This window comes from Sapajus apella, unplaced genomic scaffold (genome assembly GCF_009761245.1).
Source record: "Sapajus apella isolate SASKATOON/1434 unplaced genomic scaffold, GSC_monkey_1.0 scaffold45, whole genome shotgun sequence".
In the NCBI taxonomy this organism is placed as follows: Eukaryota; Metazoa; Chordata; class Mammalia; order Primates; family Cebidae; genus Sapajus; species Sapajus apella.
Window position 1 is genome coordinate 15,044,521 of NW_022436985.1, and position 12,937 is coordinate 15,057,457.

General features: G+C 50.2%; 1 protein-coding gene across 1 annotated transcript in view; it reads left to right on the plus strand.

The window, feature by feature from the left end:
* Nucleotides 1-2,919: 2,919 nt before the first annotated feature.
* SCD5 (stearoyl-CoA desaturase 5) overlaps nucleotides 2,920-12,937 on the plus strand; it is a 171,579-nt gene continuing 161,561 nt past the window's right edge. Inside the window, exon 1 of the mRNA XM_032239780.1 lies at nucleotides 2,920-3,598. Within this exon, the coding sequence (XP_032095671.1) occupies nucleotides 3,367-3,598 (232 nt within the window). The 5' untranslated portion in view covers nucleotides 2,920-3,366. The remainder of the gene's footprint in view (nucleotides 3,599-12,937) is intronic.

Sequence of the window (12,937 nt, forward strand, 5' to 3'; positions counted from 1 at the left end):
TCAAACTAATTGAAACAAAGTAGCACAGTGGTTGCCAGGGTCTGGATGGAGGTTAAAAGGGAAGTTTAAGGAACATAAAGTTTCACTTTTGCAAGATGATAAAGTTCTGGAGATCAGTTGCACAATAATGTGCATATAACACTACTGAATGTACACTTAAAAGTGGTTACAATGGTAAATGTTGTTACATCTACTTCATGTTACATGTATTTTACTACAATTAAATATTTTTTAAAAATCTGGCTAGGTCTGGTAGCTCACTAGCCTGTAATCCCAGCACTTTGGGAGGCTGAGGAGGGCGGATTGCCTGAGGTCAGGAGTTCGAGACCAGTCTGGCCAACATGTTGAAACCCTGTCTCTACTAAAAATACAAAAGAATTAGCCAGGCTTGGTGGCCTGCGCCTGTAATGCCAGCTACTTGGGAGGCTGAGGCAGAGGAATTGCTTAAACCAGGGAGGTGGCGGTTGCAGTGAGCCAAGATTCCACCACTGCACTCCAGCCTGGGTGACAGAGTAAGACTCCACCCTCTCCCCCTCCAAAAAGTCCTTCCCCAGGTATCACTCCCCCTCCTCTCTGCTCCTGCATAAATTAACAACTCCCTCCTTTGCACCTCCACATTATCTTGGGTATAGCACTATTATAGCTCTTATCACATTTTTGGTAATTATGTGTTTGACAGGATAAATGTTACTGTCCCATTTGTGCCCATCCTGGGACAGGTATATACTCATCCACTCCTGGTATCTTGACCAGAAGCTAAGAAAATATACTAGGGTCTTTGGCAAGGCAGAGAAAAGAGTCAGTGACCCTGATGGCATAATAGGCTAAAGGGGACCATTATTATCAGCAAGAGTATATCTTGTATCTTGTAGATGTTTCACTCTGAGGCTGGACCTGGAGGAACCATTTTTCTTCAACAATCCTTTTATACGTGGGATCTGAAAAACCTAAAGAACACTTCCTTCCTCCCTCAACGCACAAAAACATCTCCATTATGAGGACAGCCAGGTGAAATGACTGGCCATACAGAGTCTGACCCACTGGAGGTAAGAGAGGAAGATGGTCATTCAAGATAGATTCAAGATAGAGCAGCTGACCTAATAAACAAGGCTCTTGGGGCTTGGGGGGCGGGGTTGGGAAATAAGGAACTATTTTGCTGCTTCCCGTGGACTCCTTGTATGTAAGTTTGATGCCTACTTAAAAAAATTTTTTTTTCGATAACGGACAGTAACTTTCTGCCCTTCCAAGGTCATAGTGAAGAGGTTACATTTGTTTGATCCATCTTTGCTCCTAGATGGGAGCTCCTTTTGGGGCGGGATCATACCTTATTCATCCTTGGATCCGCTGTGCCCACCAGTCCTGGCAAATAGCAGGTGCCCAATAAATGCCAAATAAATGACTGAATGGTTAGAATGAGGGTTTTTGTAGTACCGAGTCTTTCCAATAACCCAGAGAGAGGCTTTTGGCCAAGCAACTCGTCTACCCCAGAGAGAAAGGACAGTCTGAACTAGAGAGCCACTGGAGTATGAGGGTCTGGTGGGTACCGGGAGCAGAGGGAACATGAGAAGAAAAAGGTTTATTACATAGCCCAGGCTGATGAAACTGGCACCCTCCAGCTTCATGTTTTATTGTCTCACTGGTCATTTTATAGTGCTGACATTTATCTGGTCTCCAGGCAAATTTTATAATTTCAGTTCCATCCGAAGCAACACAATAATCCTGACTCAGTCGCCTGGATTCCACAAGCCACACACGTTGCTTCAGCTTAAATGGGGCATTGTTTTATCTGGCTGCTGGGACTGGCTCGGGTCTGCTAACAGTAAGATGCTTATGCATGGCTCTTTCGTGCAGTCAACCTTTAAAGATTTTTTTCCCTCTCTTGAAATCCTGGAAATGATTCCTAACAACGGTTAATCTAAAAATCATCTGGTTTTGGTCAACATAAGGCGCCTCTTCGAACTCACATTCATGGAATTTGCAAGCTGGAAGGAAGAGTGGAAACTAGTTCTGCTTCCCAGGTAAGGAAATCTGTGCCCAGAGAGTTGAGCTGGGTTCCAACCAATTAAAACTAGAAGTCAGAGCTGCCCGTCCGGAGCCTTCTTCCCCTGCTGCCTGCCCGCAGGTGCCGCCACACCTGCTTCAGACACTGCCAGCTCACCCCTCCCTCCATTTCCTGTGTAGCTAGGGCCCTCTCTGGAGAGCTCTTAAACCATCAGCTTTAGGAGAGGAGAAATGAGCAGACACAAATCTTTCATAGGTTAATTTTCCTTGGAACGTTCTGGGTGATTTTTTGTAAAGCCGATTCTCAGTGGTGTTGACTTCAAGGTAGTGTTCCTCGCCGAGGGCTAAGGAGACGGTGCGGAAGTGCGCTGGTTAGCGGGAAGGGACCAGAGCCAGGGTGGGCGGCGGATGGGCCGAGCGGGTGGCCAGGGCACCGATGGCAGCAAACTGGCCCAAACCACCTGTGCATCACCTAACAAGCACAGACTGAGCACCTACTGTGTGCCTGGGTCAGCCACAGCTGCCTACTTAAGAACCAGCCGCTGCCCTCCGACCCTCCCCTGGCCGGAGGAGCCTTACTAACTGGCAGACTCAGGGACTTGTGATTCTTGTCGTGGGTCTGGCCTTAACTAGTGTCGAGACTCCAAGCAAGTATTTAAAATTCTCCAACCCAGGTGGCCTGAGGCTTGAGAAGAAATAAAAGTCTTCTCAAAGGGATGATAGTTTTGGGAAGGTGATTTTTTGGACTGGAGGAATACCAGAAAAGGCATTTTGGGGGTCATACACACATGAGAGCGGAAGCGCTGTGAGCCGCTCTGCAGGCTCCCTGCCCCAGGAGCCACCTCCGAGCCGCCCCGGGGCGAAGGCTGCCAACTCCCGCTCAGCCCAGCGGGCTCCTCCGACCCGCTTCGGGGAGCGCGGCCGCGGAGGCCGGGGGGCGCCTTTCTCTTTAAGAGCCTCACGGGCGCTCCTGATTGGCTGTAGCTATGCAGGGCTTTTGTCCTCGCTCCCTCTGAGCGCTCCCTCCCGCGTCGCCGGCCCCGCTCTGTTTCCACGGCCCCCTCCCCGGCCGCGCGCCCCTCCCGCCCCGCGCGCGCCTCCTCTTCCTCGCCGCCGAGTTCACCCCGGGCCGCGGTATGGGGGATACGCCAGCAACAGATGCGGGCCGTCGAGATCTGCATCCCTAGGCCACGCTGAGCCCCTGGGGAAGAGCGCAGGAGCCCGGGAGAAGGGCTGGAAGGAGGGGACGGGACGTGCGGAGAATTCCCCCGGAAAAGGCAGAAGCCCCCGCCCCCACCCGCGAGCTCCGCGCCGGCCGAGTGCCTGCCTGCCTGCTGCTGCCGCGGGCGCCCACCTCGCCCAGCCATGCCAGGCCCGGCCGCCGACGCGGGGAAGGTCCCCTTCTGCGACGCCAAGGAGGAAATCCGTGCGGGGCTCGAAAGCTCGGAGGGGGGCAGCTGCCCAGAGAGACCCGGCGCGCGCGGGCAGCGGCAGAATATCGTCTGGAGGAACGTCGTTCTGATGAGCCTGCTTCACTTGGGGGCCGTGTACTCCCTGGTGCTCATCCCCAAAGCCAAGCCGCTCACTCTGCTCTGGGGTAAGTCCCGCCGGCGCCCCCTGCGCCCTGGGCTCCATGGCCAGGCGCGCTGGGGCGCGCGAGGTCGCCGCTGGCCGCTCGGTTGCAGGCGGTGAGGAGCGACCCCCGCTCTCCTCTTGTCTCCCGCCGCGCGCCCCATCGGCATCCAGTTCTCCGCCCCTTGGGACTGGCAGGTGTTTCTGTCCCGAAATTTTCAACTTCCGCACCCCCTACCCCGCGGCGATCTGCTTGAGGAAGCGCATTTGCGGGCTTCGCGATGGAGAGCCGGGGGACCCGGAGTCCTGCGGCGCCACCGCTGTGCGCAGAGGCGCGCGAAGGGAGAGGCTCAGCACGGGCTGAATCGGCTCCCAGCGAGGGAGGACGGGCGGGTGATTGTGTCACCCGTGCGGTCCCTGGGGGCTCTCCTATCCCCCCCCCCCATCACCTCTGCGGGCCGTGGACCTTGGGGCAGAGATGAGGACAAGAAAGGGAGTTGGACGGGGGAGGAGAGACCCGACCAGGGTAGAGTCTTGGTTTAAGAGCACCAGATGGAAGATACCGGTTCCCCTCTTGCCTCTCCAAGGCCACTGTCCCTGCCCACCCCGCAGTCTTCTATGCCCATTTGCAGTTCTCCGCCCTCGGAAGTTTCTCGGTGAGCAAACCGAGCCCATGGCGGGAGCGGTCTGACCCTAGCACGAAGCACGATTGTGGCAGTGCAGAGCCTTCTCCAAATCCTGTTCCCAACTGGCCAGTGCGGGTCTGTTCCGCACCTGTGGCTCCCCTGTCACCCTCCTTCCTTGCACCCCCACTTCTGCCAGCAGGGAAGGGAACCCAGGCGCCGACCACCATTCCCCTTCCCCTGGGCCCCCAAGGGCTCAGTGCCCGCCCAACACGACCCCAGTCATTGATCTTTGAACCGCTTCGCCGTCGCCCTGGCCGTAATAACTGGCTTTGGCCTCTTTTACTGAAGCGGCAGTAACCAGGACAAAAGGCACAGGCATTGATAACGCTGAGTGAGAATTTGACTAGGTAATCCAAGATGCACTTCCAGCTCCCGTTTCCCTGATCTCTAAGGGCGTGCAGGAGAAACACAACCTACTTTTATTTCCAGAGGGGAAGAGGAAGGAAGAAAATAAGACCTCTTTCTACAAAAGCTTTTTTGGCCTAGTGCCAGCTGCAAATGCCTAGGTAGATAATGGGGCCACTGGTTCTAAGCCTTCCTTTGAAATCCTGCAGTCCCTGCTCTTGGAAGGAAACCTATCCAGAGTGGGTACCTCTTAGGGGGTGTGGCTCAGGGAGGGTACAGCAGAGCTGAGGGATGCTGAGAGAGGTAGGGTCTGACTTGGAGATCCCCAAAGCCTTTAAAAAGTCTCCCCACAGCTCTGGGAAATGTCCTGCCTCGTCTTTGCTTCTCTCAGTACACCTCGTTTCTGTTCACTTTTCACCATCACCTTTATGTGCTGGTTTAATTCCCCTCTGTCTTCCCTTATCTCCAACTGACTAGACTGTATGATGTTCTGCTGTTGCTTCATGAACACACTCCCACGCTGCTAGCCAAAGCCCTTATTGCCCAGAGTCTCCAACAAGCTCCTCTCTCCCCCAGCTTCCAGGGGCAGGGCTGGGCTTGGTCCTCAAAGCCCGGTGGCCTCTGGGGGATTGAGGCTTATCTTTAATAGCTGTGGTGTTCAGAGAGTGCTCAGGGAAAACTGAGCACTTAAAATATTATCTTACATGCCTGGGGCTCACAGGCTCCACTCCTTACAGCCTCTGAGCCCCAAGACCCTGGCATTAGGCCAGGAGCCACAAGGACAAGGCCCTCCTCTCCAAGTTTGCCAGGTCACCTCTGCCCTTTCCAGACCGCTCTCTGTGGTGAAGATAGAATCTCTGTTCTGAAAGACCTTGGCTTAGAGGACACCTCCCCAGACCCTAGTCTCCTTTAGCTTCCTTAGAGAAGTTAACACACTGCAGGAATCTGGTTTCCCCTTTGTGTCCCAAACCCCATCCCATACCTCCCTGGATAAATTCTGCCTACCTTCATTGCCTCCGTAAAAAATACTACTATTACTACTACTAATAGCAGATAGTGGTGGATATTGTAGTTTTAAGGTCCAAAATTGTGACTTAGAAACATTCCAAACAGTGGGTCTTATCTGATGAATAGCTGCTGCTGCTGCTGCTTTTTTTCTTTTTTCTTTTGTGAGAGAGGGTCTTGCCGGAGTGCAGTGTGGCACGATCATAGCACACTGCAGTCTCAGTTCCCAGGGCTCAAGCAAGGCTTCCACCGCAGCCTCCGAAGTAGCTGGGGCTACAGGTGTGCAACACCACGCCTGGCTATTTTCTTTTTCATTTTTTTGTAGAGATGGGGTCACACCATGTTGCCCAGGCTGGTCTTGAACTCCTAGGCTCAAGAAGTTCTCCCAAAATACTGGGATTACAGGCATGAGCCTCGGTACCCAGCCTGATGAATAGCTTTTGAGGGAAGAAATGAGGGACAATCAGAGACCAGTTAAGATCAGTTCTGTGGATGGTTAGGGTGTATAGGGAAAGCAGAGGGACTGGGGAGACCACTGACTCAGGATTACTGTCAGTGAAAGCCCTGGTGCCGTGACCCACAAATTTTCCCCCACTGAAGACCCTTTTCCACCACCTCCCTACTGGTTCTGTGTCGCATTAGGGCCAAGGTCGTGCCCCCGTGGGCTGCTCATCCACTTCAAGGGCCTGACTTGTAGAGGAAATAGGCTTGGCCTGTCCATTGCTTCAGATGAGGTTGTGCTGGAAACGAGAGGCATCTAGCAGTGCACCCAGCAGGGGAAGTGTTGGATGTGCAGTGTGCGGGTGGTGAAATGTCATCCATGAAAGAGCCATCAAGTTGTTAATTCTCCTTGGGGCCAGAGCATGTTGTTTTTCCTTCTTACCCTTTTCGATTTCGGAGTGGGCCGGCTGTCAGAACAGAATGATCTTGGTGCCCCCAGGTCCTCAGCAATGAGTCCATGACTTTCAAGGACAGAAAGCAAACTCCAGCTAGAGGAAAAACTGAAGGCTTGAGCTCACAAAAGTGCTTGCTTGAGCGTTTCTGGCCAAAGGGACAGTTAGTCAATGCCCTGAATCCCAAGATGCGTAGAGCAGCGAGTGAGGCCCTGCGGTCATGGTGTGGAACTAGGGGTCCTGGGGCTGCTTCCCAGCGGGGCTTCCCCTGATGGCCTCCAGACATTTGACTGTCGGCTCTCAGAAACATCAGGGCTTTTTCTGGTTTTTCCCTAAATGTCATCTGAGTCCCCGAAATGTGTCCCATGGTGACATCGTGACTCTTTTCCTCTTGAGATGACTTCAGTGACAGCACCAGGCATGCAAAGCAGTAATTTTTCCTGTTTCCTTTGATAGGTCAGCCATCCTTCTATCCTGCCTTGGGGCAAACGTGACCATTGTTAAGGCAGATTCAGGGTTCTCCGGTGCCCCACTGGGTGCTTGAAGCATCTGCACCATCCTGAGTGGGATTCAACATATGGCAAGGAAGTGAAGTGCTGGAGATTAACAAGGCAGTGTGGGGCGAAGGGTGGTCAGTAGAAGCTGGGGCTTGGAAGTCACTGGTCCACCAGTCACATTCTGAAATTTGCCCCAAGATGAGCTGTCTTCCGGGTGTTAGGTAAACTGTATCTGGTCCTGATGTCTTCGCTGGATTGTCCTTCTTTTCCATCAAGTCCCTCAGGTTGTTGAGGAGCCTCAAGAATGCATGGCTCAAGCTTCTGTCTTGCCCCAAGATTTTCTAGAGTAAACAAGGCTCAGTAGAGAGGCAGATCTGAATGTGAATCCCTACTCTTCTACTTTCTCACCTGCCGAATGGTTTTACACAAATTTTCATCTCAGAACCAGTGTTCTCACCTTTAAGATGGGCATGTTAATACTGTGTGCTCGTGAAGTTGTGAGAATCAAATTAGATGCTATGTGTAAATCACCGAGCACAGTGCCTGTCCTTTGGCTGGTGTTAATTATTCACTGTTATTACTGTTGGTCCTAATACTGGCCCTTTTTCTTTAGCAGAAGGAAGAAAAAACTCTTCCGGCAGCACAATAAATTCCACAAAGCCGGCACAGAACTTGGCTTCCCTGCCTCTCTTGCATAGAAAAGATAGATTTGGCTTTGGAAATAAGGGTTCTTTCTCAAAGTTCCCAAAGAGAGATGAACACAAATCCCTTCTGTACTTCCTCCTTCATGCCCTTCTCTTTCATTCCGTCTTCCTCCTATTTTCCTCCAAAAGATCACTGTTATGTAGCTGGGATCTTTTTGTTCAGCTGACAACTCACCTGGTCTTTAGCGTTTTTTTTGGGATTTTTGAGCACAGCCAGTTACAATTGCTACAGAATTTCTCTGAATCTCTTAGAGTCTCAGTTTTGACTTGTTTTTCTCCCTCCCTCTTCCTTTGACTCATCATTTCAAAAAAAACTTTAATGCTCAATTAAACTACTGAAAATCTAAGAAAAGTGAATGATTCTTCCTTTCAAAGCCTGTAATTCCAATCCCATTGCTGTTACAACTCTTGCATTTTTAATAAATGGGCAAGCATTAAGAGCCTTACCCAAGCCTGGATTGTAGCTAGACCAGAGAGAATAGAGTGTGCTTTTACTGGCTTAAGTCCCAACAAGTATAACCAGAGATTGAGGTTAACATTATTCACTCAATTTTAAAACAAATAAACTGATCAAGGTCACTGCCGACTGCACTGTGGCCATGAAATGAGAAAGAGAGCTGCAGAGTAGAAACCAGTGCCGGAATCCCAGCATTGCTAATTAGTTCAACTGCAGGCTCATTTCTTTACAATTTGTGAGTCTCAGTTTCCTCATCTGTAAAATGGATACAATAATACTGAGCTGACAGTTATTTGAGAATTGGGGCATATGTATTTTCTTTTGAGACAAGGTCTTGCCCTGTCACTTAGGTTGGAGTGCAGCGGTGCCATCATGGCTCACTGCAGCCCCAGCCTCCTGGGTTCAAGTGATCCTTCCACCTCAGCCTCCCAAGTAGCCAGGACTACAGGTGTGTGCCACTGCACCCAGCTGTTTTTTTTTTTTTTTTTTTTTTTTTTTTTGGAGAGACAGGGGTCTTGCTATGTTGCCAGGGCTGGTCTTGAAGTCCTGGGCTCCAGTGATCTCCCATCTTGGCCTCCCAAAGTGCTGGGTTAACAGGCATGAATCACTGTGCCTGGCTGGGGCATGTGCTAAAGTGTTAGCCAAAGAGTAGATGCTCAATACTATCTACTATTACTTCCTCCCCAGGTAGAGGGGCCTGGTTGGGAAACCTGCACGGGCTTACTTGTCTGTCTCAGACTTGGAGTACTTGTGACTCAAATGTAAGGCACAGCTTTTAAATCCAAATATTTGATCACGATCTTGCCATAATATTTTAGTTTTCACCTTACCTAGTTTTGTGTGTTGCATAAAATTATAATAGTTACTTGGAAAAGGTCAGCGATAGATTTGCAAAAGAGTGACACAGCTGTGTTTTTTTTTGCTGTTGTTGTTTTGAGGATCTATAAAAGAAAGTGTTTTTAGGTGGCTTTGTTTTTTTTCATTGAACATTTGTTTCGACATTCTGTAGTCTCTGGAATGAAATTTACCCATTCCTCTGTCTCATGCTTCTTTGGAAGTGCCACAATCTTGGGTGTCATAACAGTACAACCAGCATCAGGCTGTACCTGAAATCAAATCAAACAGTGCAGTAAGAAGCTTGCCTGGAAGCCAGCACAGAGTACACATTAGCCTTCCTGTTCCAGCCACACATTTTCTTAGTGTTTCCCTTCGCTTATTCCCTCTGTTCAGCTCTTCCTTTGGAGGGTGAGACTTAGTCTAGCCAGCCCCCTGGACAAAGAAAGGCTTGTGGGTGTCAGGAAGCAGGAAGCCCTGGTCTTGGGTAACAGCAGTCCCCTCCCCCACCCCCTGCCCCGATTTTATTTCCCCTGGCAATGGATTGGTGGCCACACAACAGGTACCAACTGTCTTCCCTCACAAATGCCCATTGTTCGTTCACTACATGTGTGAATGGCCACGAGGGAGATCCTCACAGTTGTGCATGCAGGCACATATTCCTTCATCTACTAATCATTTTTAAAATTCCAATGATTGTCAAAAATGGTGGCACATTGGAATCACTTGGGTAGCTTTTAAAATTGTCAGAAGCCTAGGCCTGCCCTTACCCAGGCTTGCTGAACCAGAATGTCTAAAAGAGATGCCCTTTTTTTTTTTCTCTTATAAGCTGTTCAGGTATTTCTGATGCACAGTGGGCTGAGAACCATTATTCGATTTCCTTATTCAACAATATTTATTACTTATTACCTGCCAAGCACTGGCACCATCCCTGACTCCACGGCACCTACAGGTGAAGCTACTCCTTGTAGCTTATTTTAGAACATGTCGGGATCCTGCTTACAGGCCAGTTGGAGAAACAGGTGCACACGTGACAACCCTCAAGGCACCATCCATTCTCGAGTGCCGTGGAGCCAAGAGGCAGTGCCAGCTCGGGGGGCAGGTGGGAGGCTCCCCAGAGGTGGGAGCCGAGTGGAGCCTGGCAGGAGGCGCGGGGCTGTTTGTGGAGAGGCTGGGGGAGCTGCTGCCATCGCAGCCTGAGCAGAGGTCCCGAGGAAAGAGAGACGGGCAGGGCAGCTCCAGAACTCAGTTGTTCAGCATGGCTGGTGAGTACAGTGGAGAGGGAGAGGAACGTAACGTGGAGAGGGAGACACGCTGGAGGTCTCTGCTCAGGGGTGAGAAGGCTCAACGGACCTCGTCTAGTTCGTGGAGAGAGAGGCTGCCCGGGGCTCCCTGCAGCCTTCCCACCGCCTCTCACCTCCTCCTCTCAGCCCGTCGCACAAACCAGTGATTTCTAGTGTGGAGGAACAGTCTCAAGCCCAATTTCTAGAGCAGCACTTGTTGGTGGGATGTGTGAAGTTACTCAGGAAAGACGCTGGGACAAACATCTCATTGAGTGTGAGTGTCCCTGACTCTTAAGTGGGCTTGAAGTGGGGCTGGGCGCCTGCCTCAGGCTGCATGGAGCTGAGGGGAGGCTTGGAATAAAGTCTCAGCTGGGCGTTTGATTTCACGGACTCAGACTCAGTCCTGGAAGAAGAATTACTTAACAAACAAACACACTAAGTACAACAAAAAAGACCCTAAGGCTATCACAAACTGAGACCAAACCCAGAGCCCTCCCCCTTCCCCATCCTTCCTCCCTCCTGTACTCTTTCCCCTGCTTCTAAAAGGTACATGTGTGGAGAGGGGGTTCTTCCCATTCCCCCTCATTCTTTCTTTGAAACCACCTTTTAGCAGCTGGTTCCCGTGAGCCCACATTCCAGGGAAGATGGGACTGCCCTCCTTCACATCTCTGTCCCGATTCTGCAGGTGTTGGGGCTGCTGCAGGGCCTGCTGCTTACTAAGAAAGGTTGGAGGGCTCTGGGTCCTGGCATTCTGCAGGCTTCTCTCTGGAGACATTCCAGGGCTTTAGAACAAACATGCAGACAGTCTTACAGCTGCAGCTGCCCGAGCCTTAAGGGCCTTGCTGCTCAAAGTGTGGTCCTCGGACCACCAGCATCAGCATCACCTGGGAGCTTGTTAGAAAAAACAAATCTCAGACCTCACTGACCCTACAGAATCATTATCTGCATTTTAACAGCATCTCCAGGTGATTCATCTGCACACAAGTTCAATCACAGGCTGACCATTTAGAGAAGCTGGACTTGAGTGGGATTTTGCAGTTTTTCCTTTTGATGGCCTCTTCCCTTTGCTTCCCCTCCTACCCTTCTGACTCCTTGTAGCTTATTTTAGAACATGTTGGGATCCTGCTTCTCTTGTCAACAAAAGGCTGTTGCTTAAATCTTTCAGCCGGCAGCAGCAATGTTTAATTCATGGACTAGAAAATTAATTTTATTTTCATGAATAGAGCTGGGGAAAAATAACAAGGAGACTCTGTGCATGGCCCTTGGGAATCCAGCTTGTCTATTTAACAGATGAACTGGCAACAGTGAGGAGGCCCGAGGGGAGGGCTGCATTCTATAAACTTGTGCAGCAGATTGCATCAGTTAGGATGCTTTTGGCTGCAGGTACCACAAAATTCAGCTTCAAATGGCTTAAAAGATAAGGAAAATTTCTAATTTCACTGATAAAGAAATCTTGAGATAGGGCACTTTTAGGATGATCCAGCAATGGCATAAAATAGCAGGTTTGTTTTCTGCCGTGGTGGACTTGTCACATTCAGTTTTCCTCATGGTTACAAGGTGGCTGCCAGAGTTCCGGGTAGCACGTGGAGTTATAACAATGTCCTATGGAAAAAGAAAGAGGCTACCCTTTCCTGAAGTTTCATTTTATCAGAGAGAAAATCTTCCCTGGTTACCTCATAACTGATTCTCACAGCTGGTGTCCTCTTAAATCTCACTTGTGGCCTCCTGGGCACGGTAGCTTATGCCTGTAATCCCACCACTTTGGGAGACTGAGGTGGGTGGATCACTTGAGGCCAGGAGTTCCAGACCAGACTGGCCAACATAACGAAACCCCATCGCTACTAAAAATACAAGAATTAGCTGGGAGTGATCGTGAACACCTGTAATCCCAGCTACTCAGGAGGCTAAGGCATGAGAACTCTTGAACCCAGGAGGCAGAGGTTGGAATGAGCCAAGATCATGCCACCGCACTGCAGCCTGGGTGACGGAGCAATCTGTCAAAAACAAGATTTAAAAAAAGTCTCACTTGTACAATTGTGTCATGCGCCCCTTGTTAAACTAATCATTGGCAAGGGGATGGATTACTATGGGTGGTTCAGCCTAATCAGGGTTGGACACTTTCTTCATCTGTTCGGGATACTGTAACAGAATACCACAAACTGAGTGGCTTTTAAATAGAAGAAATTTGCCAGGCACGGTGGCTTGTGGCTCACGGCTGTAATGCCAAAGCAAGCTGATCACCTGGAGTCAGGAGTTTGACACCAGCCTGCCCAACATGTCGAAACCCCATCTGTACTAAAAATAGCCAGGTGTGGTGGTAGGCACTTGTAATCCCAGCTACTCATGAGGCTGAAGCAGGAGAATTGCTTGAACCTGGGAGGCAGAGGTTGCAGTGAGCCAGTATCACACCACTGCATTCCAGCCTGGGTGACAGAGCAAGACTGCAAATAAATAAATAAATAAATAAATAAAATTTATATTCCAGAGGCTGGGAAGTCCACAAACAATGCATCGGTAGATTGGTGTCTGGTAAGGACCTACTTCCTTATTCATAAATGGGGCCTTCTTGCTGTGTCTTCACATGGCAAAAATAGTGAAGGGTCTTTTCTCTCTCCAGCCTTTTAAAAATGATTGATTGATTGATTGACACGGTCTTCTTC